A 25,810-nucleotide genomic window follows, 5' to 3' on the forward strand; every position below is an offset into this window, starting at 1 on the left:
GGAGTACCCAAATCCTTCTTCCAGGGGCTCGCTATAAAATTTTTTGGCACGTTTTATTCTAAAACATTGCTTTTTAATAAATGTTAATGAGCGCATATGAGAGGGCGGGCGATCGGGCTGCATTAACAACTAAAAAACAATATTTTAGAATGGAACAAACTCAAATTACTTATTGGTAACTGATAAAATAAGGCTTTAGCTTGAATTTCTATACTTGGCAGTTTCAAAAATAATATTTTTCTACGAGCGTGCAAAAATGTCTACTTTCGCGCACGCATTTTAGTTTAGAAAGTTTCACTTTTGCGCACGCGTGTTACTTTTCCGCACGCGGTTTTTACTTTTCCGCACGCGTGTTAATTTAGATATGTTAATATGGCCTTAAAGTAAGTATAATACATGCAATAAACTAATATTTAGATATTATTTACTAATTTATTTCAAATATATCTTATTGTGTTCCTGTTTTAATGAAATTAACGCGACAATTCGATGAAATAAAATTATTTTGACATAATATTCGAAAGTCAAATCGGTAGACAATAACAGTCTTTTGAATCATCGTCATGGAAACCAAGATCGTCGTCATGCAAACTAATTATATTGAAAGTTTGGTTTTGACAACCTTGTCAAAGAATTAATTTGTGTATGTATTTTCACTAGTAATACCACTAGAGGTCAAATTATTTCCGGAAATTTTTTTGAGATCATGAATATTTTGAAAATTTCCGGATATTAATTTGACTTCGCGTGGTATTCGGTAAGAAAATTCCACACCAAATTTGCATTTGAAAATCCAAAGCTGCATGAACAGATTAATAGCGCGCCATAGCTTTGTCAGCAATTATTTAGGCTTTCAAATTCGTAATTTCTACTCATTGTAGTTGCATGGGAATACCATTTCAAGATAGAAAATAGTATATTCTTCAATTTTACATAAGTTTTGAGTAACTACAAGTGATAGAAAATTATTTTTTAGCGTTTTATTTTAAATTATGTAAACAAATAAAAACCAGTCTGTCAAAAATGTTCTGTTATTGTAAACGTCAAAAAATTTCCACTATAATTCGCTGTTGGGTACCCCACGAGCAAAAAATTTCCGATAAAATACCTCCGTTGCCATGGTGATCTGTCAAAATAACGTATTTTGATTGGTTCAAAAGTACAGGTGTGGAATTTTCATATTAATTAAATTAATTGATTGATTTGGTAATTTTTTAAAGACTCTTTAGAAAAAATATTGTTATTAACTCTTGCAGAAAGTCTCTTTTCCGCACTCGACTGCTTGCCGAACTCCCGCTTCGCGTCGTTCGGCAAACTGCAGTCGCGTGCGGAAAAGAATGACTTTCTGCACTTGTTAGGAAAATAACTATTTTGATTTGTGTTTTTTAACCTTGAAAATCGTATTTATTCGATTTCTTTTCAGTTTTAAATTATTTATAACTCGAAAACGATTAATTTTAGAGAAAAATTACAAGAGAACTTTTTTGTTCCCAATGGTCCAAAGAACGTAAAATAATGTCTACGCAGGCCGAAAAAATTGATTTTTATAATTTGTTTAAAAAGTTTTTTAAATAAATGTAGCAATAACTACGAAATTATGGCCTTTAGGTATAGGGAATAAAACATGGAAAATAATCAGTATTTCTTAAGAACTTTAAAACGCAAAAAATATATACAGGGTGTCCCATTTGAAATAACAAAGTTAATTAGATTTTCAGAAAAACGGAAGATCTGAAAACAATGTAAGTACTATAATACTGTAATTACTATAATATCGGCCACATTAGAAAACCCCAACCCACCACAATCCATAAAAATCGTGCAAGCCATTTTGGAGATAATTGAGGGTTTCCATACATAAAACTCATTCTGTATATTATATTACATATATTAGTCCTGTCGCCAGGGGGGGGTACAACGGCCTCGTTAATTCAGATGGACTTACCCAAGTTTTTTTTATGTATTTTGACCCGTAGAACACGAATTTTTTGGGTAACAGTTGATCCGGATGTCGATAAGATTGTTATAGACCAAGAACTTGAGGAATCAAATAACAGCGATTTTTGGCAAAACAAAACAATATTTTGTATTTTTTGGGTCATTTTAAGCAAAAAATATTTCTACAAGTTTTTTAGTAGGATGCACAGTTTTCGAGATAAACGCGGTTGAACTTTCAAAAAATCGAAAAACTGCAATTTTTAAACCCGAATAACTTTTGATTAAAAAATAAAATAGCAATTCTGCTTAGCGCCTTTGAAAGTTCAAGTCAAATTATGTCGGTTTTGATTATTTGCATTGCTAAAAATTTATTGTGTTATTGTTAAACAAAGCTACAAACAACTAGTGCGTGAGTGATGTTTCTATGATTTCTCATTTAAAATCGAACGAGTAGGTAGAATAGGTACTAGTGCAATCAAGACTATTTCTACGTTACATGCGTTAAAACACATGTAAAAGCACGGGAAACCCTACGTGTTTATAGCTTTGTTAAACAATAAAAAAATAAATTTTTACCAATGGAAATAATCAAAACCGATATAATTTGACTTAAACTTTTAAATGCGGTAAGCAGACTTGCTATTTTATTTTTTAATCAAAAGTTATTCGGGTTCAAAAATTGCAATTTTTCGATTTTTTTAAAGTTCAACCGCGTTTATCTCGAAAACTGTGCATCCTACGAAAAAACTTGTAGAAATATTTTTTACTTAAAATGGCCCAAAAAATACAAAATAGTGTTTTGTTTTGCCAAAAATCGCTGTTATTTGATTCCTCAAGTTCTTGGTCTATAACAATCTTATCGACATCCGGATCAACTGTTACCCAAAAAATTCGTGTTCTACGGGTCAAAATACATAAAAAAAACTTGAGTAAGTCCATCTGAATTAACGAGGCCGTTGTACCCCCCCTGGCGACAGGACTATATTATTACACATAATTATATACACATTATTAATACACATTAATAATTGGTTCAATACTTCAATGCAACCAATTTGAACTTTTTCTGATAAAACTGGTGAATTAGTCAGTACTTTGATTGTATATTTTGTTTCTGTAAAAAATACGACTATATTAGTTGCAATAAATTATCAAATTGATAAGATACAGTGTGTCGCATTTAAGATGAAGACACAACTATGTTTCGGCTATAAAAATATATACAGATTTGAAATTTTGCACAGTCATACAGGGTGATGGTTCACAATTTTTAAAATAGTCAACTGAACTTTAAATTTTAAACGCGGCCTACTGCGAATCCACAAACAGGGTGAATTTTCGATATGCGATTTGATTTGCTTCGCGTTTCAGATATTGATAAAAGTTATTTGGAAAACTTGTTCCAAATATTATTATAACCCCACATACCAAATTTTATGACAAAATTCACAATTTTAGTTTATTTTTCAGTTGTTATAGTCAGGATCCTAAATCCTAAAATAGGCTGTCCCGAGATGCATCTCGAGACAGCTAAAAACGGTTTTTTCGATTTTTTCGGTCTTTCCGCTCAGATATTAAAAATTCTGCCTCTGCCATTTAAAAGAACGGCAAAAAGTACTCAAAAAAAATACTATTTAAAAGTTGGCCAAATCATATTATCATAACCTAAAAAATTTTTGAAAATTTCAAAAAATTTTCCTGGGTTCATTTTTCATTACAAAAATCTGAAAAAAATTAGATTGTTTTGTATTCGAAAGATACAACCTTTTGAATTTTTTCAGATTTTTTAAAGTAAAATTGCGCTCACAAAAAAATAAAACCTAAAAATTCTTCTTTTCTCGATTTAAGACGTTTTAGGACCTCTGGGAAGCTAAAAATTTGCATGAGGGCATCATTTTATATGCATCTTATCCCGCTATAGCCTTTATATAAAATGTGATTTTAATTAATTATGTTATTAATTTAGAGGGTGGGCAGTGAGATCTTTAACTATTGCACATTTCCAAGAAAAAAAAGTTTTATATTGAGTGTATATTTATAGTATATGCATATACCGTACTTACATCTCAATATAAAAAGTGATAGTATGTCCGATTACTTTTTTATGAAATAAAAGGCAGGTATCGAGCACTGAGTTTTATTTAATCTTGCCCAAGTATACTTTCACCCCTGAAGATGCTCTAAAAGCGAAAGTATACCTACTTGGGCAAGATTAAATAAAACTCAGTGCTCGATATCTGCCTTTTATTTCGTAAAATTCATATATTCGAGCATTCAACCACTTCCTATTTTACTTTTTTTTTTTTGTTTCAAATACAATTTTTAATAAAATATTTATTTATTGCAGGAAAGTGACTTTGGAGAAGATGATAATGGAGGTGGGGACTCAGATTATGCAAGCAGTAGTAAAAGAGGAAGGAAAAAGGGTTCTACTAAACACTCTTCTGCATCATCAACACCTACACCAGCTAGTGACTCTGGCGCAGGAGGTAAGGCTTATTCTATATTTGCACTAGAACTCTCCCAAGGACAGGATGAATATGTGCAATTAAGCATTAACATAATCCATAAAATAGAAGTTTTCAACACATTTAAATGAATTATTAACTGTAAAATCCTGCCCCTTTTAAGGGGCTACATAGGTCTTGCGGGTATAAAAAAAGTGACTTTTTAAAAAAATTATATCTCGAAAACTAAAAATTATTTTTATTTATAATGGGAACATGTAAAAGTATAGTACTTAAAATATTCAAAAAAATTTTCTGCCAAAATATTCATTTTTATAGAGTTGACTGCAATTTTTCGACAATAGCCCTTTTTTGCGGTGGGCAGCATAACTAAGTCCAGTCTCATCTGAAATCAAAAAGTTTCTTGTAGTTTATACATCTGGCTAGTGAATGAACGAAGGAATTTAAAAAAAAATGAAATTTGAAGATTTTAGATAAGTTTAATTTTTGATCCCAATTTTTCTTTTTTTTTTTTTCAAAAATGACCATTTTTAATGTAGTTTTTTATAAAACAAAAACAACTTCACCTAATAAAAATTCCTTCATTCATTCACTAGCCAGAGGTATAAACTACGAGAAAATTTTTGATTTCAGATGAGACTGGACTCACCATGCCCACCACAAAAAAAGGGCTGTTGTCGAAAAATTGCAGTCAAATATACAAAAATGAATATTTTTTGAGAGTACCTTAAGTACTATACTTTTACATGTCCCAATTATGAATAAAAATAATTTTTAGTTTTCGAGATATTTTTTTAAAAAGTCACTTTTTTACCCACAATACCTATGTAACCCCTTAAAATAAACTCACGTTTCCAAAATTCTAATAGGTTCTAAAGCCCATTTAATTGTTGAGCACAAATTCAATAGGGTTTTTTTTGTACTGCAAGACTTTTCCTGCCGGAAAACCAAATTACACAACCATAGAAGAACTGTTGACTACACTTTTAATATCCTTCTTCTTAATACTAGTAGGTGTAATATACCCAGTTTCAATACTCCAGGAATTAAAAAAAAAGTGTAAGAAGAATACTTGCTGGTGTCAATTCCAGTAAGGTTCTTTTTCACATTATACACATGTAAATTTAAATGTGTAGGTGTGCCCCAGGTATTACGTGGTAGGTCAAATTCGGGAGGTGTCTCTGGGATGCAAGGTATAACTACTGTATTTGGTTGAGCATCTGACCATTCATGGATTCATCTGGTGATCATGTTGAGGTTTGCGGTTGAGTTGCATCATCTGTGATTTGTATTGGAGATTTTCTTAGTGGAGTCAATGAAGGTTTTCACCTCCGATTTCGTTGAACCTCCATCGATTTTCTTGAAAATTGGTAAGTATGTAGAGGATACCTCAAGAATCAAAGGTGACATGGTGCCAACTTGCGCTTTTACCCTGGGGGGGGATGCCACCCCTTCTCGGTGGTGGAAATTATTTTATTAAAAATAATACCACTAATCGATAGAGGGACAAATTATAAGTAAAATTTGTTATATAAAGTTATTCCAGTAAATCAATAGTTTTTGAGTTATTAAAGATCAAAAGTTTTGATTTTTCCTGAAAAAAATCCATGTTTTAAAGCAGTTTTTCATAAATAACTCAAAAACCATAAGTTTCTTTAAAAAAGTTGTTATTACCAAAATCGAAGATAATATAAAAATAAATAAGCTCGTTATTAGAAAAATCCTTTATTACATATACAAAGTGAGTTATATGCAATTGAATGTATATTTTTTTCCGCGAGTACTCAAATCTTAGTATTCAAGCTTAAATAACAGGAAAACGATGCACTTTGTTAAATATAGATACAAAACATTTTAATAAAGTACTTAAAGGTAACTATCAAAAAGCTATATAAGAAGTCGATAGCATCAAAATTAAGCAAGTTATGATGGAAAAAAGAGGACCCTTACAGATTTTTTAGGGAAGAATGAAAAATGAAACATACGTCATTTCCACAAAAATTAAAATTTATAGTAACCCATTTAAAACTTTATTTATTTTAACATGAGTAATAACTAACAATTTTGACCGGTTTAGAATGCATATTTTTGAAAAAAAATACGATTAAATAAAATTAGAATTTTTCAAATTTTCGTGAATTTCATTTTCTTTTGATAATAACTCCAAAAATACTCGATATACCTAAAACATGGTACAGAACAAAATTTTAGTTTTAACTTTATTTAAGCTTTTTCTTTTTTTAATATTTTTTTACGATAAAAAATAACCGAGATAGAAACATTTAAAACCTAAATTTTACTGCGAGAACCATGTAACTGGGGCCCTTTCACCTTGTATTAAAAAAAATAAAGGATTTAGAAAATTATGTTTAATACAGTGTGATAGACCGTTTACTTAGCTTTGTAATGGTTTTTGGATAAATCTCATATTTCAAAAATTAACGGAGTTATTTAAAAAAAAAATAACATTTTCTTTGAAAAAATCTTATAGCAGAGATTTTTGTATGTATACGCAGGTTGTGGGAAGTCCAATTACTCGTTTGTTGTAGGAGATACGAAAAAAGTTTATTTAGGTGAGATTGGGGCATAGATAATATCAGAATTTAAATACATTTCCAAATATACAGGGCCACCCATATTGACAGGGTGAAACAAAATTTTCTTTTGTTTAATGGAACACCCTGTATATTTTTACATTTTTGGATTCTCCTCTGTTTTATTTCTTAAAATATCAGGTTTTGTGATGTTATACGAAGTAGTTTAAAAGATAATTACGTTTTTTTTTCAAATTTCATAGCAATATTCACCCCCTGTATAATAGGGAACTTGCACATTTTTTTTTTGTTACATAATAATGTTCAGTTTTGTTTAAAAATGAGATTTCCAAAATTTCACGCTTCAAAAACTCGTAATAACTTAGAAATACATATTTAAAGTCTTCTGCGGTATAAAATAGTTCATACGACCCGTGACGTCACATAGTTTTACATTAGTTATTATTATGGTTATATTTCGCTGTGTCTAGGTACACTCTAACGTGTACGCAAATAAAAAAGTTAGGTACACGCGAATTAAACTTGATCAAGCCAGTGATTTCATTATTTAACGTGCGCAGTGACTGTATATTTTGGTACATGCTATTTTGATATGTTTAGTGTTTGTTTGATAGAAAAATACTTGTTAAGGGAAGGGAAGCAGAACTATTTAGATGTTTCAAACTTAATTGTAATAAATCAATGTATATATAAAAGTATATATTTAGGTTAGCAAAATAAATATATGTATTTAGTTGATATGACACGTACAAAATATTGCTAAAATAATTTTTATACGTAAGTTAATTATTATAATCAACTATTCTAAATGGGAAATAAGCCACAATTTAACTAAAAAAATGATTTTATTAACGTTTCGACGTCCAAATCGGATGTCATTGTCAAAATACAAAAACTAGTCAGATTAAATAAATTATTAGAAAAATTTTTTACTAAGCAACACCATTTTTGTTTAATTTAATAATATTTTGTATTTTGACAACGACGTCCGATTTAGACGTCGAAACGTTAATAAAATCATTTTTTGGTTAAATTGTGGCTTAGTTCCCATTTAGAATAGTTGATTACAAAAATGCCACAAGGATAATAGCTTCAGAACAAGTTAATTATTATTGTGAAAGCTTTAGGTCTTCTTTTTATTTTAATCTTTTACGGTAATACATACTATTTCATTTATAACTAAAAAAATGTATATTAATTTATAGTCTCTTATCTTTTTCGTACTGTTTTAAAATGTTCTTAAACTTATTAAAAGAACTAAATAATTGTCCACACTCCGTAGTTAATTTAAAAACAAACACTAAACAAATAAAAAATAAGAAATCACTGACACTCTAACTTTTTTATTTGCGTACACGGTAACGTATATCTAGACACAGCCTTATATTTAGGTATATTCTTCTTCTCCTTCTTTAGTTTATTGGCCTCCACCTACTTGGGTATTTGGCAAGCTCATCGTCGTGGACTAAGTCAAAAATATTTATATTCTAATGACATTTATCGTATGTCATTGTAATAATATATACCAGTTTGTTAAAATTGTAGTTTTATACTGTTTTTGAAGGAAAGGAACGAAGGTTTACTATTGAAAATAAAACCATTTTGTAAAAGTACGAATTTTTCTATGAATAGTTCAAGCGATCAAAAACACTTGTAACGTCACATAAATGTATTTTCTACTGACGTTTATAACGTCTAATTTAAAATTCTGTTTACTTTATTGGAAAAATGTAAATGTAAAACCAAGTGACGTCACGAAGCGTTTTGGACCACCTGTTTTAATTTGAATTTTTAATCATCTTTAGGGACCAAACGAAAGACAAACAAAACTTTTTTTATCTTTGATACATGTTTTAAATTATGTTGTGTTGTGATTTATAACATTTTTTTCGAATTTAAAAATTTAAGCAAGTTCCCTATTGTAGTGCAAAAACGTGTAGCAAAACGTTTAATTTTAGCTAATACAGGGTTGGTCGAAACTGAATGAGTGTTTTCTCAAAGTTTGAGAGTATGAGTTTTCTCAAACGGAGCAGCTGTAATGCCTGTAATGAGCATTATAATGAAATGCTATTGTATGGCACTTTATTATTTCCTACCCTGCCAGTGAGAACTGAATTTATTTTTGAAATCCCTAACTGTATGTCTTTAATTATTTAAATATTGTAAACGATTAAAAAACAATCAAATTAAATTGAAATGAATAACCAGTGTATATCTTCCACATTTACTTCATATTTAACGTAGCCTGTACCATAACATTGCACAGATTATTATCCCTGTATAGCAACGATATACCATGAATGTGAATTCATACTTGAGAAATGTCCTATATCCAGTCTTACAAAAAAAAGGGATTCTTCAAACATAATATATATGCAGACAAAATCAGCCAAAGTGATTTGTGATATCTAATTAAAGGTCGTACCAAGTTGGTTTTGTTGAATATAGCATGAAAGCACGACAATACTTTAGTGATAAGCGTATTTTTCGTAGTAGCTATAGTATGTTGTTTTATATTATGTATTACCTATATTAAATTAGTCTTAGTATGTTTCGTTTATCTAAAAAAATGTAAAACAAACAAAAATTCTGTTTTTCTTGTAGTTGTTTTTTCGTATAGATATTGTTTTATATTGTAGTAAATTGAATTTAGTTTTAGTATGTTCCGTTTGTTTGTAGAATTATATTTAATTAGATTTGCTTTAATTATTAAAATAAATAAATTTTCAATTATACAGGGTGGTTCATCTTATTCGCCTCGGTCTCTGTACGGAAAACCACTTGATATTTTAAAAAAATTTCTTCACAGGAATATACAGGGCCTTTAATACTACAACCTAAAAATAATATGAATTATACAGGGTGTTCCAAAAAAGAGTGGTATATCAAAGTTATATTTTTTCTGACGGAATGCCCTATATCTGATGACATTATTAAATTGACCTTAAAAAATAAGCTATACTTTCATAAGGGTTCCCTATACCTAAATACAGGGTGTTTTGATTTATTTCGATTTTTATACAAATGTAAGGTTTTAGAAAAAAATAAATATCTACCAATCTAAGAAGCAGTAACAAATTCTTTCTTGGATCTTAATAAAAGACTATTTAGTATACTTAAACAGATGCTTATTGCAACAAAATTTCTTACAGGGTGGTCAAAATATGAGATTGTTCTATTAACAAATTCAAGCTGTAATAACTTACTTATTTTAAATAGAACACCCTGTATCTTGCTAGTCTATTGCGTAGAAAATTTACTTAGCTTTCAATTTGTACTAGGGTTTCCTATACCTATCTTTTTACAGGGCGGTCAAAATATTAGATTGTTCTATTAACAAATTCAAGCTGTAATAACTTACTTATTTTAAATGGAACACCCTGTATCTTACTAGTCTATCGAGTAGAAAATTTACTTAGCTTTCAATTCTTATTAGGGTTTCCGATACCTATCTCCCTTCATTTTTTAAATATTTAAAGATTTCCTAATTTGTAAGCTTTAAAAATTAGAATTACATAAGTACCTATGTCGTGTTTATGTAAATCACCAACACCGGCAATATACTTAGACAAGATACTGTCATTAATGAAATTGTCAGTGTTATCATGTAGTCACACAGAGTGTTGTATTATTTTAGTTGATTTTGGCCTACATGTGAAATTGAATAATACGTTTATTTTAAACTGCATACCCTATATTAGATGCCGTATTCTGGAAGATATTTAAATTATATTTCATTCCGTATAAGTATTTTCCATATCTTAACCCAACGGTTATTAAGTAAATTTAAGAACGCCACTTTTTGTTTGAATCTTTAAATCGCACTTACAAACAATTAAATGCAATGGCTACTTTGACGAAAACGAGCCTATTGTACAAAAATATGTAAAAATGAGTATTTACAGAATAACATGGGAATTTATATCTACAGAATAACATATGTATTGAGAATATTAACATGGAATTGAAGAGATTTTAAATATCTTCCATTATAAAGAATAGAATATCGAGTATGTCATTTAAAATAAGAACACTCTGTGTGATTAAATGATAAAAATGTGAATTTTATTAATGAAACTATCTTGACTAAGATATTTAAGTATATTGCCGGTGTTGATGTGTTGTACATAACCACGACATAGGTACTTAATTCTAATTTTTAAAGCTTACAAATTAGGAAATCTTTAAATATTTAAAAAATGAAGGGAGATAGGTATAGGAAACCCTAATAAGAATTGAAAGTTAAGTAAATTTTCTACTCGATAGACTAGTAAGATACAGGGTGTTCCATTTAAAATAAGTAAGTTATTACAGCTTGAATTTGTTAATAGAACAATCTAATATTTTGACCACCCTGTAAAAAGATAGGTATAGGAAACCCTAGTACAAATTGAAAGATAAATAAATTTTCTACGCGATAGACTAGTAAGATACAGGGTGTTCCATTTAAAATAAGTAAGTTATTACAGTTTGAATTTGTTAATAGAACAATCTCATATTTTGACCACCCTGTAAGAAATTTTGTTGCAATAAGCATCTGTTTAAGTATGCTAAATAGTCTATTATTAAGATCCAAGAAAGAATTTGTTACTGCTTCTTAGATTCGTAGATATTTATTTTTTTCTAAAACCTTACATTTTTATAAAAATCGAAATAAATCAAAACACCCTGTATTTAGGTATAGGGAACCCTTATGAAAGTATAGCTTATTTTTTAAGTTCAATTCAATAATTTCATCAGATATAGGGTATTCCATAAGAAAAAATATAACTTTGATATACCACTCTTTTTTGGAACACCCTGTATAATTCACATTATTTTTAGGTTGTAGTATTAAAGGCCCTGTATATTTCTGTGAAGAAATTTTTTTAAAATATCAAGTGGTTTTCTGTACAGAGACCGAGGCGAATAAGATGAACCACCCTGTATTTTATGTATTTGTGGAAAAGGAAACCTAGCATTAGCGGCCACATTTCTATAACGGCCAATTGTTTTCTATTTTTAGTGGCCGTTATTGGCAGGTTTTACTGTACCAATAATATTTTATTAAATTATGAAATACTATTTAAATAAAAAAATTATAAACTTGATAAAAGAAAGTTTGTTTAGAATTTACTACTCTATCTAATTATGGGGTTATTTTTAATAAAATAGTGTTAACCCATGAGAAGGCGTAACATCCACCCCCAGGATAAAAGCGCAAGTTGGTACCACATCATTTTTGTTTCTTGAGGTATCCTCTAACTACTTACCAATTTTCATGAAAATTGATGGAGGTTCAACGAAATCAGGGGTGAAAACCTTCAGTGACTGCCTTTTTGGAAATATAAAAGAATAATTTTTTCGTGATTGTCGATTTGCTAATTTTCTGATTTTTGGTTGCTATAAGCACATCAAAGAAACATGAAACGTAAATTACGTTTCATGGAAATAAACCACTGCTAAACAAATAAATGTCCGGCCATTTATGAAACTCTCAGAAAATAAAAATGTGTCATGAGCATGAATCACACTCGTTTCATTGGTAGGCGGACTTTGAGATTTGTTTAGCAGTGTTTTCTTTTCATGAAACATGTTTTTCGTTTCATATTTCATGTTTTTCGTTTCATGTTTCTTTGGTGTGCGGCTTGGCTTAGGTTTGAAAAATTAATAAAAATTATAAATCATGCACATAAATGTAAAAAAAATATTTATTTTACTTCATTAAACGAGATTGCTTGAGCCAGAATGCTGCAATCTGCATTTTTATCATTAAAAAAGGTGGATTTCACCCCTAAAATGCAGAAAGCGCAACTTGGTGCCATATCACTTTTGTTTTTTGAGGTATCCTCTAACTAATCAACAATTTTCATGAAAATCGATGAAGGTTCAAAGAAATCGTGGGTGAAAACATTCAGTGACTACACTTTCAGAAATATAGAAGAATAAGGTTTTCGTGATTTTCGACTTGTTAATTTTCGGATTTTTGGTTACTATAAGGTTTGAAAAATTAAAAAAAAAATGTAATTTATGTAACAAATATTTATTTTTCTTAATTAAAGATTACTTGCGCCATAATGCGGAAATCTGCATTTTTTACAATTTAAAAAGTAGGGGTGTATTGCACCCCTAAAATGAAAAAGCGCAAGTTGATGCTATATATCTTTTATTGCTTGAGGTATCCTCTAACTACTTACCGATTTTCATGAAAATCGATGAAGGTTCAACGAAATAGGAAGTGAAAACTTACAGTGACTGCACTTTCAGAAATCTAAAAAATAATTTAAAAAAAAGGGGTGTATTTCACCCCTAAAATGCAAAAAGCGCAAGTTGGCACTATGTCACCTTTGTTCCTTGAGGTATCTTTTAACCACTCACCAATTTTTATGAAAATCGATGGAGGTTCAACGAAATCTGAGGTAATAACTCATATCCACCTTCATTGACTCCACTATCTGGAGCGCAGTCGACTTTAGGTTGCATCTTTTAAATAGTTATAAATCGACAGCGCTGTGTTTCTAGGGATATTGTTACATTCTTATCGGCGAAAGGGTGGTGGTATAATGTCGCTCAGCATTGGTAGCCAATGGGTTGGTGCAGGTTTGATTACTCCAGCAATTATTATCATGGTGTTATTGATCTGGACATCAATCTTTTGAAGGTGAGCACTGTTAATCCATATTGGTGCGCAATATTCAGCTACAGAATAAACAAGAGCTATGCTTTAAGACCTAAATGATGATGCCGATGTCCCCATGCTGTGCCTCACAGCTTCTGAATGATGTTATTTCTGGTTTTTAGCTTCTCAGCAACTGTATTTAAATGTTCTCTAAAGCTTAATATTCTATCCAAAACCACGGCTAGGTGTTTTGGATGTTTATTGTGGTTGAGTCGCGTGTTTTCAAAGGAACGTTAAGTGTTCTTGACTCCAGACTGTTGTTTAGGTGAAAGCAGGTTACTTCGTTTTTAGAGGCATTGGGGCGAAGTCTCCCATAACCGCTAGGTCTTCAGTCAGTATTCCTTCAGCGTCTTCTAGCGATATTGTTTGTGTTAATAAATGTTGATGTTGTTTTCGACATGTCTGTGATGTAAAGGCTAAAAAGCAATGGTGCGAGTTCCGAGCCTTGTGGTAGAAAATTTTTGAGTTTTCTGGGGGTGATTATTTCGAATCCCATAGTTAATATCTGTATTAATATTCTTACCTAATTTCTTTACAAAATACAAAACGGTATGATAATACACAGTATCTGGTTTCCTGTTGAACAGTATGCTATATTCTTCCTTTTCGTGTATTTATAGCTCTATAGACTTTTTCAACTGTACGAATTATTTACTTGTTTAGGAACTGATGAGCATTTTACAGCATATTTTATACCTTCTGAGAACTAGAAATCGCGTCCTCTATTGCGTTTAACTATCTTTTGGATAATTTCAAACAGTTTCAGAACCTTTTTAGAATCACTTGAGTTTTTACATATATGTATTTTTAATTTCCCTAATTTAATCATTTCTTCTGGAAACATCTTTAATTTATTAATAACTTTTTTCCTTTAACTTATAGGCATGCCGACCATCGAGCAAGTTTGTTCAACATTTGGTTTAACTGATGTCGAGCTTGACTATTCAGATGCTGATATGCAAAACTTGACCACCTATAAGTTGTTCCAACAGCATGTGAGACCGCTCCTTGCTAAGGAAAATCCAAAGGTAACTGTTAAAACAAATTTTAGCAATATTTTTTGGACATTTGTAATATTGCTTTTAGGTTCCTATGTCAAAGTTGATGATGTTGGTTGCTGCAAAATGGCGCGAATTTTCTAATTCAAACCCCAATCTGCAAAGCGAAAATGAACCATCTGCTGCAACTTCAACCACATCTGAAGAAAGTTATCCAAAAACTAATCGTTCGAGAGCATCCAAGGAAGCAGCACAAAAGATAGTAGAGGTAAATGACTGTATTTCTCTTTAGCAAATAAACTGCTTAATTTTATGTGAACAGTAAATTAATATACAGGGTGTCCCAAAAGTAGCGGGATGGTCGAGTATTTAGCCAAATGAACATTTGAAAAAACTCAAAAATGCCTGTTTACGATTTGACACAAAACACTACCACCCTGGAGGTGGGGTGGAGATAACTTAAAATCTTAAAGAGGAACCTCCATTTTTTTATTGCAGAGTTAGATTGCTTACCTCAAAATAAGCAAATTTGGATTCCTCATTAAAAAATAAGTAACATCTAGGTATTCGAGACATTTTTTAGAATTTTTCAGTACTGCTAAATATTTTGGGTCTCATCTCCATATATGAATAGAGCTTTTATATCCAAAAAAATACTACGAACTATGTTTTGAAGTGTCACCAACTACATCATGTAAGCCACTATTTATAAAAGTGGTCTAGGAAGAGTTATCTTAACTCTTCCTAGCCTATATATTTTACAGCTAATAATGTATATAAAAAAACATGAGCAAACATTCCTTAGGAACGCTGATCTACATCCACATAACACACACCTAAAGGATAACATATATCAGCCTTTTTTCCCGGCTGGATTTTGCACAGCATGCTCCTAGCTACATTGGGGTCAAATGTTTTAAGAAGTTCAATGACACACAAGATGGATCTTGGCACTATTAAATGCTTTGAAAAAAAAAACTAAAAACATTTCTAGTTAGCCATGCTTTTGTGTGTAAACTTTTAATGTGTGTATACATGTGTATAACATATAATATTTTTTTGACTAGTCAGCTAAATTTGTGTAATGGCTAAATTTGTTGTACTTATACGTTGTATAAAGGACCCCGCAGAAACCTTATGGGAAATGGCTCTCTGTCAAATGCTCTGAAACTTTGGGTTTTGGTAGTCCTTGATGTGTAGAACAAAAGACTCGATGGGCGCGTAGCTCCAAAAAATCATGGTTTCAAGATATAAACCTCTGAAGTTATAGGTACAGTGAGGACGTTTGAGTTGGAATAAATGAATTTCTCGAGAATAGGCGACTCTGGAGATAAATATTACAAATCAGATCGATTTTTATTTTTAAATTGTAATTTTTTGGCATATACAGGGTGTCCAGAAACTCCACCGACAAACGAAGACAGGAGATTCCTCAGATAATTTTAAGACAATTTAACCCAATTCACCTAGTCCGAAAATGCTTCTTAAGGGAGCTAGAGCTCTTTGAAGATGGCGTCATGAAATTAGCTTTTCTTAAATACCTCCAGAACGCTTCTATTTAGAAAAACGAAAATTGGTATACATATTTACTTTTCAGATATGAATCGATTCCATCCATTGCAAATTTCTAGTACCGGTCATAGGCGTGCGTTTGGGTAGAGCAACAGGTATTTTATCGCATAACTTTTTTGTCCTTAACTTTTATGCATTTTTGACACCGGATTATTAAATTGTGAGGTATTCTAGTACTAAAAGGTACTCTTGATTTACGTCGGTAGGACACATCGTTTTCTAGAAAAATCGATTTGAAAGTTTTTCGTTTTTGGAATTAGAAAAAAAGTATTTTACCAACATAAAGTAAGAGTAACTTTTAGTACTCGAATACCTCATAATTTAATAATCTAGTGTCAAAAATTCAAGACAAAAAAGTTATGCTATAAAATAACTGTTGACCTACCCAAAACGGACGTCTATGACCAGTACTAGAAATTCGCAATTAATGAAATCGATTTATCTCTGGAATATAAATAAATGTACCAGTTTTCGTCTTTCTAAACAGTTTTTTTTTTGAAATTTTTGTTTTTAATTCAAAAAGCGAAAAGTTTTCAAATCGATTTTTCTAGAAAACGGTGTGTCCTACCGATTTAAAACAAGAGTACCTTTTAGTACTAAAATACTTCCCAATTTAATAATCCAGTATCAGAAATGCATAAAAGTTAAAGATAAAAAAGTTGAAGATCAAATAACCGTTGCCCTACCCAAAATGGGCGCCTATGATCAGTACTAGAAATTTGCAATGGATGGATTAGATTTATATCTTGAAGATAAATACGCGTAAGTACCAATTTTTGTTTTTCTAAATAAAAGCGTTCTGGAGGTATTTAAGAAAAACTAATTACAAGACGCCATCTTCAAAGAGCTCTAGCTCCCTTAGGAAGCATTTTCGGACTAAGTGAATTGGGTTAAATTATCCAAAAATTATCTGAAGAATCTCCTGTCTTCATTTGTCGGTAGAGTTTCTGGACACCCTGTATATCATACTAGTGACGTCATCCATCTGGGCGTGATGACGAAATCGATGATTTTTTTTAAATAAGAATAGGGGTCGTGTGATAGCTCATTTGAAAGGTTATTAAATTCTCTATTCAATAATATAAATATTAACAATATTATTTATACAGGGTGCCAAAAAAAATTTTTAATTAAATTGAGACAAAAAGAAGAATGTATATAATTTATTTAATTCAAAATACATTTTACTGTTGTCCGAAACCAGAAAAAAAAATATTTATTTGATAAATAAATATTGTTTTCCGCTTAAATTCAATATTAAAGCTGCCACCCACCTGCCTCTTAGTAGTTTGAACATTTAATTTAAGGGAAAGGGGTCGTGTGAAAGCTCATTTGAAAGGTTATTTAATTCTCTATTCACTAATATAAACATTAACCCTCGTAAGGCGGTGCGGGTTGCAGGTGCACCCCAGACCTCGTTTTTCCCACCTATCTTTTTTAATAATTTTTTTTTATTTTTGTTAATAAGAAGAAGTGAGTACTTTTTTTGTAAAATTATGTTTCATACGATAATAAATAAGTCCTAATTATCTTTTAAATTAATTTCCCCGACGTTCACATATAAAAAAATGGATATACTGATATGGATACATCCCGCACCATTGTTTACGTAAGAATCTAAGCACCGCCTTACGAGGGTTAACATAGTTATTTATACAGGGTGCCCAAAATTTTTTTTAATTAAATTAATTGAGACAAAAAGAAGAAAGTGTATAATTTAGGGGGTCATGTTTGGTGTCACTCGATCGGTTTTAAAAATATTAAACATTTTTTTTTTATTTGGAAGTGTATTTCTCGAGATAGTAGAGCGTTTCTATAATTTACCTAGGATATCACAGTAAATGTGCTGAGCTGGGCACCAGCAGTCTTATACCATCGGCCAAGAAACGTAGATGCGCCCAATACTCCACTAGGAGTGATGGTCCAAGAGAGATCACGATAAAGGGGTCGTGATTGGTTTCATTCGATAGATTTTTGAAAAATATTGAACACATATTTTCCAGCTTTCAGTCTGATAATCATTTCGAGAAATATTGACCATCTCGCTACTTTTGGGACACCCTATACAAAAAAAATGTATTTTATTACACTCAGTAAAATTAAATTTTATTTTTAGGCGGACTCTGAGCCATATGATGACGAATTTGATGATGAAGACGAGGAGGAAAAAGAAGAGAAGGGAAAGAAAAAAAAGAGTAATAGAGGAAGGCCTAGTAAAAAGAAGGCTACTAAAGTACCAACTTTAAAGATTAAACTAGGAAAGAGGAAGCGTGGAAGTTCTGTACGTAATTTTTATAAAATTTGTTTGGTGTAAAATAATTTGGATTTTATTTTTTTATCAGGATGAAGAGGGCGATCTTAGTGGAGGTGGTTCCGATCGCGATTCTGATGCTGAGTTTGAGCAGATGCTACAAGAAGCTGAAGAACCAAAATCCAACAAATCTACCACTGGTGAAGAATCCGCACAGCCATCAGAATCACCTGCAGATGAAAATCCACCACCAAAACGCAAAGCGAAAACCAAAATTGGTTAGTATCAACAATATTTTTTGACAACACAGTAGTGGCAGTTTTAATGAAACAGTATCATTATGCCTTACTTTTAGGTTGCAAGACAAAGAGAAAGAAGAAAACAAAGAGTGGTAAACCTGAAGATGAAAATTATGAACATCAAGATTACTGCGAGGTATGTCAACAAGGTGGAGAAATTATCCTCTGTGATACTTGCCCTAGAGCTTACCACTTGGTTTGCCTGGAACCTGAATTAGAAGAAGCCCCTGAAGGAAAGTGGAGTTGCCCTCATTGTGAGAATGAAGGTAAGTACATTAAATATATTACCTGATTTACACTCAGTCCTGTTCGACAGGGAAGTGGGCAGCGTGAATGTGTAAATAGCTCACTCGCGCTGATCCTGCTCATGCTACTGCCATTGCACGGCGATACCCAAAAAGTCGGTTTTTGTGGCGGAAGTCAAAGGAGAGGCAGTGCGAAACCGAGTGGGTATTCACATTCAACTACTCTCTCTCTCACTTGCCGCCGGCAAAGCGGCAAGTGAGTAAGGGAGCAGATTCAGATTCAGAAATGTTTATTGCTTTTAACTACAGTAATGCCATAGCCACCTTTACTTTACAAGCCATGAAGAGAAAAAGGCAACGTCGCAATTGATGACGTCCGTAGTCTGACTTTCGGACCACCGCTTTGGTAACTACGATTTTAAAGTACAAATTCTGGTAAAATTTATAGTATTTTTTGAGTCGAACAAGAAAATATTATTAATTGGAAGTTTGTACAAAATAATATTAAAAGTAATTCCTTGTAAGTAACGTTTATTATACAAAAAAAACCAATAACAAGAATATGAACGGGATTCATTTTTTTCGAATCCTAAGAAAACTAATAAGTATTTTTCAAAAATTTAAACGCAGAGTGAAAGTAATCTTTTATTCTGCGTTTAAATTTTTCAAAAATACTTATTAGTTTTCTCAGAATTCGAAAAAAATGATTACCTTTAAAATACAGGCGTCAAAATTTTTCATTTTGTTCCTTTCCCCTTAAAGTTTATCGCACTTATTTAGAAACACCCTGAATTGATAAAGAACAAATCTAGTTGTTAAACATAAGCAAATTAATCAAAAAAACAGTGTTAAGAAAACCGGAGTCTATAGTTGGGTTTAAATTTCAAAATTTTTTAAATGCCCGGTACACCATAAAAATTTAACTGTTTACCAACAATATTATTACAGCGGTATTGTTAAAGAATTAGGCTATAACATATTATAAAAATCACTTAAATCTGCCAACAGGTTTAGGAAATATGAGACATTAAAAATGACAAAATTTTTAAGTGGACGGATTTCTATATGCACGCAAGTTTATATAAAAATATATTATATTGAACTAAAATCATCTTAATAACATACCTTTTAATGTTCTTTATAATTTGGAGCACGAAATATTGTAAAATATTTCAGTTTCTCTGTAAATACAGTGAAAATTATTTAAAAACAAATGAGAACTGTCAGAATTAATCGGTCTACCAATAGATGTTGCCAAGTTTCAACTTCATGGCTTGTTAAGTAAAGGTGGCTATGGTAATGCTTAAAGTAACATAATAGCTCACCTAATAAAACATTTTCCCCCATGACCATTGGTCGTCTGGGGGGTTGGCCAAAATATAAATCAACATTTTTTTTCTATAACTAACAATAAAATTAACAATTATTAATAAAAATTATAACTAATGAATATGAAAAAAATGATAACTATCATATTTTCCAGTGAAATTCTCTTGCTGGGATAAGCTTACACCAGGCACCAGAATACATAATGAAATTTTATAAAGTATTATGTACTAAAATAAACATAAACACAATTAAATTAAATATTAATTAAGATTTAATAAAGCATAAAGGTTACTCATTAATTGAGAAGTATAGATTAAATTTTACCTATTAGAATGCTGTGAATACAAGCTCACAATCGGTTAAGAACTGGTGAAGAGGCACAATACATGAAGAAGAAGAAGAATAGAATGTCATGAGTCTAATAGTAATATTCCAACACTAGATTGTATCTATACTTCCATGCATCCCTTGCATATCCAACCAGTTCCCTCCAGCCCAAACCTCTCATAAGTTCCAACAATTCTTCCCTATCTAATATACTTTTTCTGAACCACTTCATTCTGTATTCACGTAGTATCGTACATCGTCCCATGAAATGTAATATATTTTCCACCTCCCTCTCATTACACAAAGCACACTTACCCCTACCAGGTCTATCATTGAGATATAATACTCCACATCTAATCTTGAATATCCACCTTATATCATTAAAACTCACCTCATCCCTCATATAACCCATGTCAACGCCGAGTCCCATTAACTCTCTACAGGGTGTTTCAAAAAAAGGTAACCCCGTCGCTAGGGTAGGTAAAAAACTGAAAAATAATTGGGGTTTGCTTGGTAAAAAAATTTTTGTAACGCCATCCGTTTTCAAGATACAGGGCGTTGAAGAAAAAAAAATTTTATGCATTTTTTACGATTTTGACGAATCTACTGGCAACATTGTAATGACATTTTATACGAATATGTTTTGGAAGATGATACATCCCATGAATTTGTTTTTATATCTGATTCTCATAGAGGGCGCTAGTTACACGGATCGTACTTAAACATCATTCAATTTTACACGAAAAAGGTACTCTTGGTAAAACTCGATACTGTGTACCGTTTTCGGAATATTTTGATTTGAAAATTATGAAGTAATAATTGATGCTGGTAGTAATGATAAAGTTCTAATAGGTATACCTCTATTTTCTCCAAGTGGGCCATGGAAATCTGACATTTATTGATTGTTATGACGATAAATCAACAATAATTAGAGTTTTTAAACCTTGTTTCAATTTTTCAAAAATGCGTAAAATTTTTTTTCTTCAACGCCCTGTATCTTGAAAACGGATGGCGTTACAAAATTTTTTTACTAAGCAAACCCCAATTATTTTTCAGTTTTTTACCTACCCTAGAGACGGGGTTACCTTTTTTTGAAACACCCTGTATAATGATTACAAAAATTTGATCTAGTTGCTCTCTCCAATGCTCTTTCCCTTATCCCAACACGAATAGCTCCTATCACCTGTTCCAACTTATCCTTCCAAAAATTCCTATTTTCCCACTTTATGTTAAATTCCACTCCCCATATCTATCCCAAGTATTTCCAATCTCTTCTCCAACCAGTGTTAGCTCTTATCATTTCCTGAAGCAAAAATTTAGGGAGACATCCTTCCTCATACTCTAACACTCTCTTGACATATTTTTTATGCAACTTCATCGTGAACACATGCTCAATGTTGGTTTCTAAATCCAACATATAGTTTGGACAGTAACTCGGAATATTCAAAAAAATTTTTTTTTTATAAAAAACCTTACCTCCTCAATTTCCTTAAATTCCGCCAATCCCCAAACTTGAGCACCATAAGTCAGAATAGATCGGACTATCCCTTCATAAATACGCACCTTAGATGATAGTGGGAGATTCGCCTTAGCTAAGACCTGTCGCCAAGCCATGTTTATAGCTGCTCTAGCCGCTCATCGTTTTTCGATAAAGTGGGAACTAAAAGATAGCCGCGGTGTTAGTTTCACTCCCAAATAGCCATAATTATTAACAACTTTCACCGCTTCTCCATTTATTTTCCACTCTTCTTTAATTTTTCCACCTCCTTGTCTAAACAACATAATTTTTGACTTGTCCATGTTGATCTTCAAATTCCATAGTCTGCAATACTCCCCTAATTTATTGATCATAATTTGTAAAACTCTCGGGCTGCTTGCTAACACTACCATATCATCAGCATACCATATCATCAGCATGTAAGTCATAGTCATTAAGAAATAGTGCAAATAGCAGCGGACTAAGAATGCAGCCTTGTCTAACTCCCATCAGTCAAACCAATGTGACGTACCACTCGTTCACCATACTGCAGATTGTGTTCCTGTAAAAATGCATTTGATAATTTCCCGCATTTTGGAAGACAACCCCATACAACTAAGCTTGTAATACAGCGCTTGTCGATCAATCGTATCAAATGCTTTACTGAAGTCCACAAACAAAGCATAGGTTCTCTTATAACCCCTTGCTCTTCGTATTTTAATTATGCTTGTCAAGTTAAACAGTTTGTCAACTGTAGAGTATCCCTCTCTATACCCTGCCTGGTATTCCAGTAAAATCCCTGACTCGGCCCACTTTTTTATTCTACCCAATAACAAAGACGAAAACAGTTTGGCTACTGCGTTCAGGTAACTTATTCCCCTGTAATTCATTACATCGTCTGTCGCACCTTTCTTATGCAAAGGAAAAATTATCGCATCCCGCAAAGAATCCGGAACCGAGGCTCGATTGAACATTGCATTAAAAGCAACCAATAACTTCGCTTTGCTAGTAGCTGAAAGATGTTTATAAAACTCAGCCGGTATCCTATCGGTGCCAGGTGCTTTATTATCCTTTAGGCTTATGAGCGCTATATCTAACTCCGTCATATCAAAACTCACATCCATTGATGGTGTACATCTCGAACTATTTGGATTTGATGGATTGATGCACATCTCGAACTATTTTTAATTTTAAAAACACCTACCAAAGACCAAAACTCTTTAGAGTCACGTGCCCTACTTAAATCCTCTGCCACTCATGTAATACTCTCTCTTTTCTTTCACAAGTGTGTTTATACTCTCTCTTTCTCTGCAAATACATATCTCTCACATATCCTCCACCCGTCTTCCTAAACATATTTTGGAAACTCATTACCTGCTTTCTCAAATTCCCACATTCTCGATCAAACCATACTTGCCTACCTTTTTTATTACTCCCTCTCTTACCTCTCTATTCGCGTACTCCTCCCATCTCGGCGGTTTCCATAATGATTCTTTGCAGTTCCTCAACAAAACTTTCTGGCCTCATCATATTCACGTCTATCCGCTGAATATGTTCCTCTATTTTATTTTCAAAATTTCTTGCATCTTGTTTTGTCCATTTTAGATAGTAACGGTAAAATATACTCATTTTGTACCTGCCTCTGATCCCTCACCATCTTGAGCTCCAGGATTATTGGCTGATGATCTGAAAAGTATTCACAACCTACTGAGAAATCCCCCAATCTCTGCATTAATGCCCTTGAAATGCACGCCAAATCTATTACAGAACTCCCCATAGTACCTACAAAAGTGAATTCACCCTTATGATCACCTGGAGTCCTACCATTCAAAATTACCATATCATTTTCCTCACAAAGTCCTATAATCCTCCTTCCCTGAACATTGGCGAGGAACTGATGTAAACACCTCACTCGCGTCGATATCGTATTTCGGGCAATATTTCCGTCAGCGGCAGCAGCAGTGGCAATAGCTGAGTATAAATCCGGCATATGAATTCTGTGTCTATGCTAGGCATATGAATACTATCAACTAGGTGTTGAACAACAGTGTAGGAGCGTAGGCACAAAATTTCGAGCTAATGCTTTTTAAATGCATTCTTTTTTTTTTTCGAATTCTGAGACAACGAATTCTAAAGTATTTTTGAAAAATTCAAATGCAAAATGAAAGATTACATTATTACAGAGGGATCCCATTCAAAAGAAACTTTTTGTTTATTCTAAGGGACTTCTGGCCTTTGGTAATGTAATCTTTCATTCTGCATTTAAATTTTTCAAAATCATGCATTAGTTGTGTCAGGATTCGAAAAAAATGAATGCATTTAAAAAGCATTAAGCCTCGATACACATTTGCGTGATTTCAAGCTGTGTATACGCTGTAAGCAAGCTACGTGCGATCACTGGCGCTCAGGCCCGCCGAGAGGGCGGTACAGCCGGTACAATTTACCGGGGTCCGGCGATGTAAGGCGCCCGGCGTCGACCAGACCAAAGATGTAATTTTTCCCGTTATGTACTTTTGCTCTTCACTTTTTGTGCATAATGCGTTTAATTAATATTCTTTTTTATTTATTTTCAACGGGCTACTGCCCAATAAGATTACAAGTTTATAAGTCCAATATACAAAATACATGTGTCAATAATAATTAAAATACAATAAAATAGTAATAATAATACAATAAAATATAAATATCACAAACTTAATCACACAAATCAGATTTATATATCACATTAATGACTATCTATCCAACAACTACTCGAACAAACATATGTCTGAGGCCAGAGATGAATTCAGACTTCGGTGCAAAAAAATCTAAATCAGGGTGAATATTTGCCCATCTTAGTGCTCGAGATAAAAAGTTGTTATATGCATAGTTGGTTCTATGGATAGGAACATAGAATGGTTGATTTGATCGAGTTCTACGGAGAGGTACATGCTATAATTTAATAATATGACCTTTACCCTGCAAGAGTACAACTGTACAACTTTTTTTTAAATACAGTAGAACCCCGATTATCCGTGTGCGGATTATCCGGGTTGCGGATTATCCGTGCTATGCTTTTCTATTACTTAAATTGCATTTTTGAGGTTTTATCAAAATAGCGTCACTGTAAATCACTCGACGGAAACTCTATACATGGAGAGGGAGACTCATAATGAAAGATTTATTTTTTCTGTTGTCTTTTTATGGTAGGGCTATATGTATGGGTATACGTACAAATGTATTACAATAAGAAATAAATGTTCGGATTATCCGTGCTTTTCAATTATCCGTGCCAACGTCCGGTCCCGAGGAGCACGGATAATCGGGGCTCTACTGTAGTTTAAAATCTTTACAATATATTTAGCAGCAGCTCACAACGTTGGGAGATGTTAGAATAATATAGGTTTTTAGTGACTCGTTAATCTGCTAGTGTTGAAAGCATTAAACCACTAATAGCATAGACATTACCTGGAATTAATAAAGCTGTAGAAGAAGTTATAAATTTAAATATAACAATGGAATTAAAAACAAATTTAAACCAAATAAAAAAATACATTAACAAATTTGCAGATTAAAAACTATCAGGGCTCCTAGAAGACTTCCAAAAATCAGAAATTCATGGTCTTCCATTGTTGATGATATGAATCTAAATTAGTTGCCAGCAATTATGGAATAAATCCAGAAGAAGAAGCCTGCGAGATTTTTTGATGATTT

At 32.1% G+C, this 25,810-nt stretch overlaps 1 protein-coding gene across 2 annotated transcripts in view; it reads left to right on the forward strand.

Annotated features, from left to right (window-relative positions):
• LOC114332231 (chromodomain-helicase-DNA-binding protein Mi-2 homolog) overlaps positions 1–25,810 on the forward strand; it is a 128,270-nt gene that overhangs the window by 14,715 nt on the left and 87,745 nt on the right. For both annotated transcript variants that reach the window (XM_050642712.1, XM_050642713.1), the window contains exons 4-9: positions 4,286–4,427; positions 14,502–14,647; positions 14,706–14,885; positions 18,306–18,470; positions 18,532–18,718; positions 18,796–19,005. In XM_050642712.1, the coding sequence (XP_050498669.1) occupies positions 4,286–4,427; positions 14,502–14,647; positions 14,706–14,885; positions 18,306–18,470; positions 18,532–18,718; positions 18,796–19,005 (1,030 nt within the window). The remainder of the gene's footprint in view (positions 1–4,285; positions 4,428–14,501; positions 14,648–14,705; positions 14,886–18,305; positions 18,471–18,531; positions 18,719–18,795; positions 19,006–25,810) is intronic.

The sequence above is a fragment of the Diabrotica virgifera genome, chromosome 2 (genome assembly GCF_917563875.1).
Source record: "Diabrotica virgifera virgifera chromosome 2, PGI_DIABVI_V3a".
Taxonomy (NCBI): domain Eukaryota; kingdom Metazoa; phylum Arthropoda; class Insecta; order Coleoptera; family Chrysomelidae; genus Diabrotica; species Diabrotica virgifera.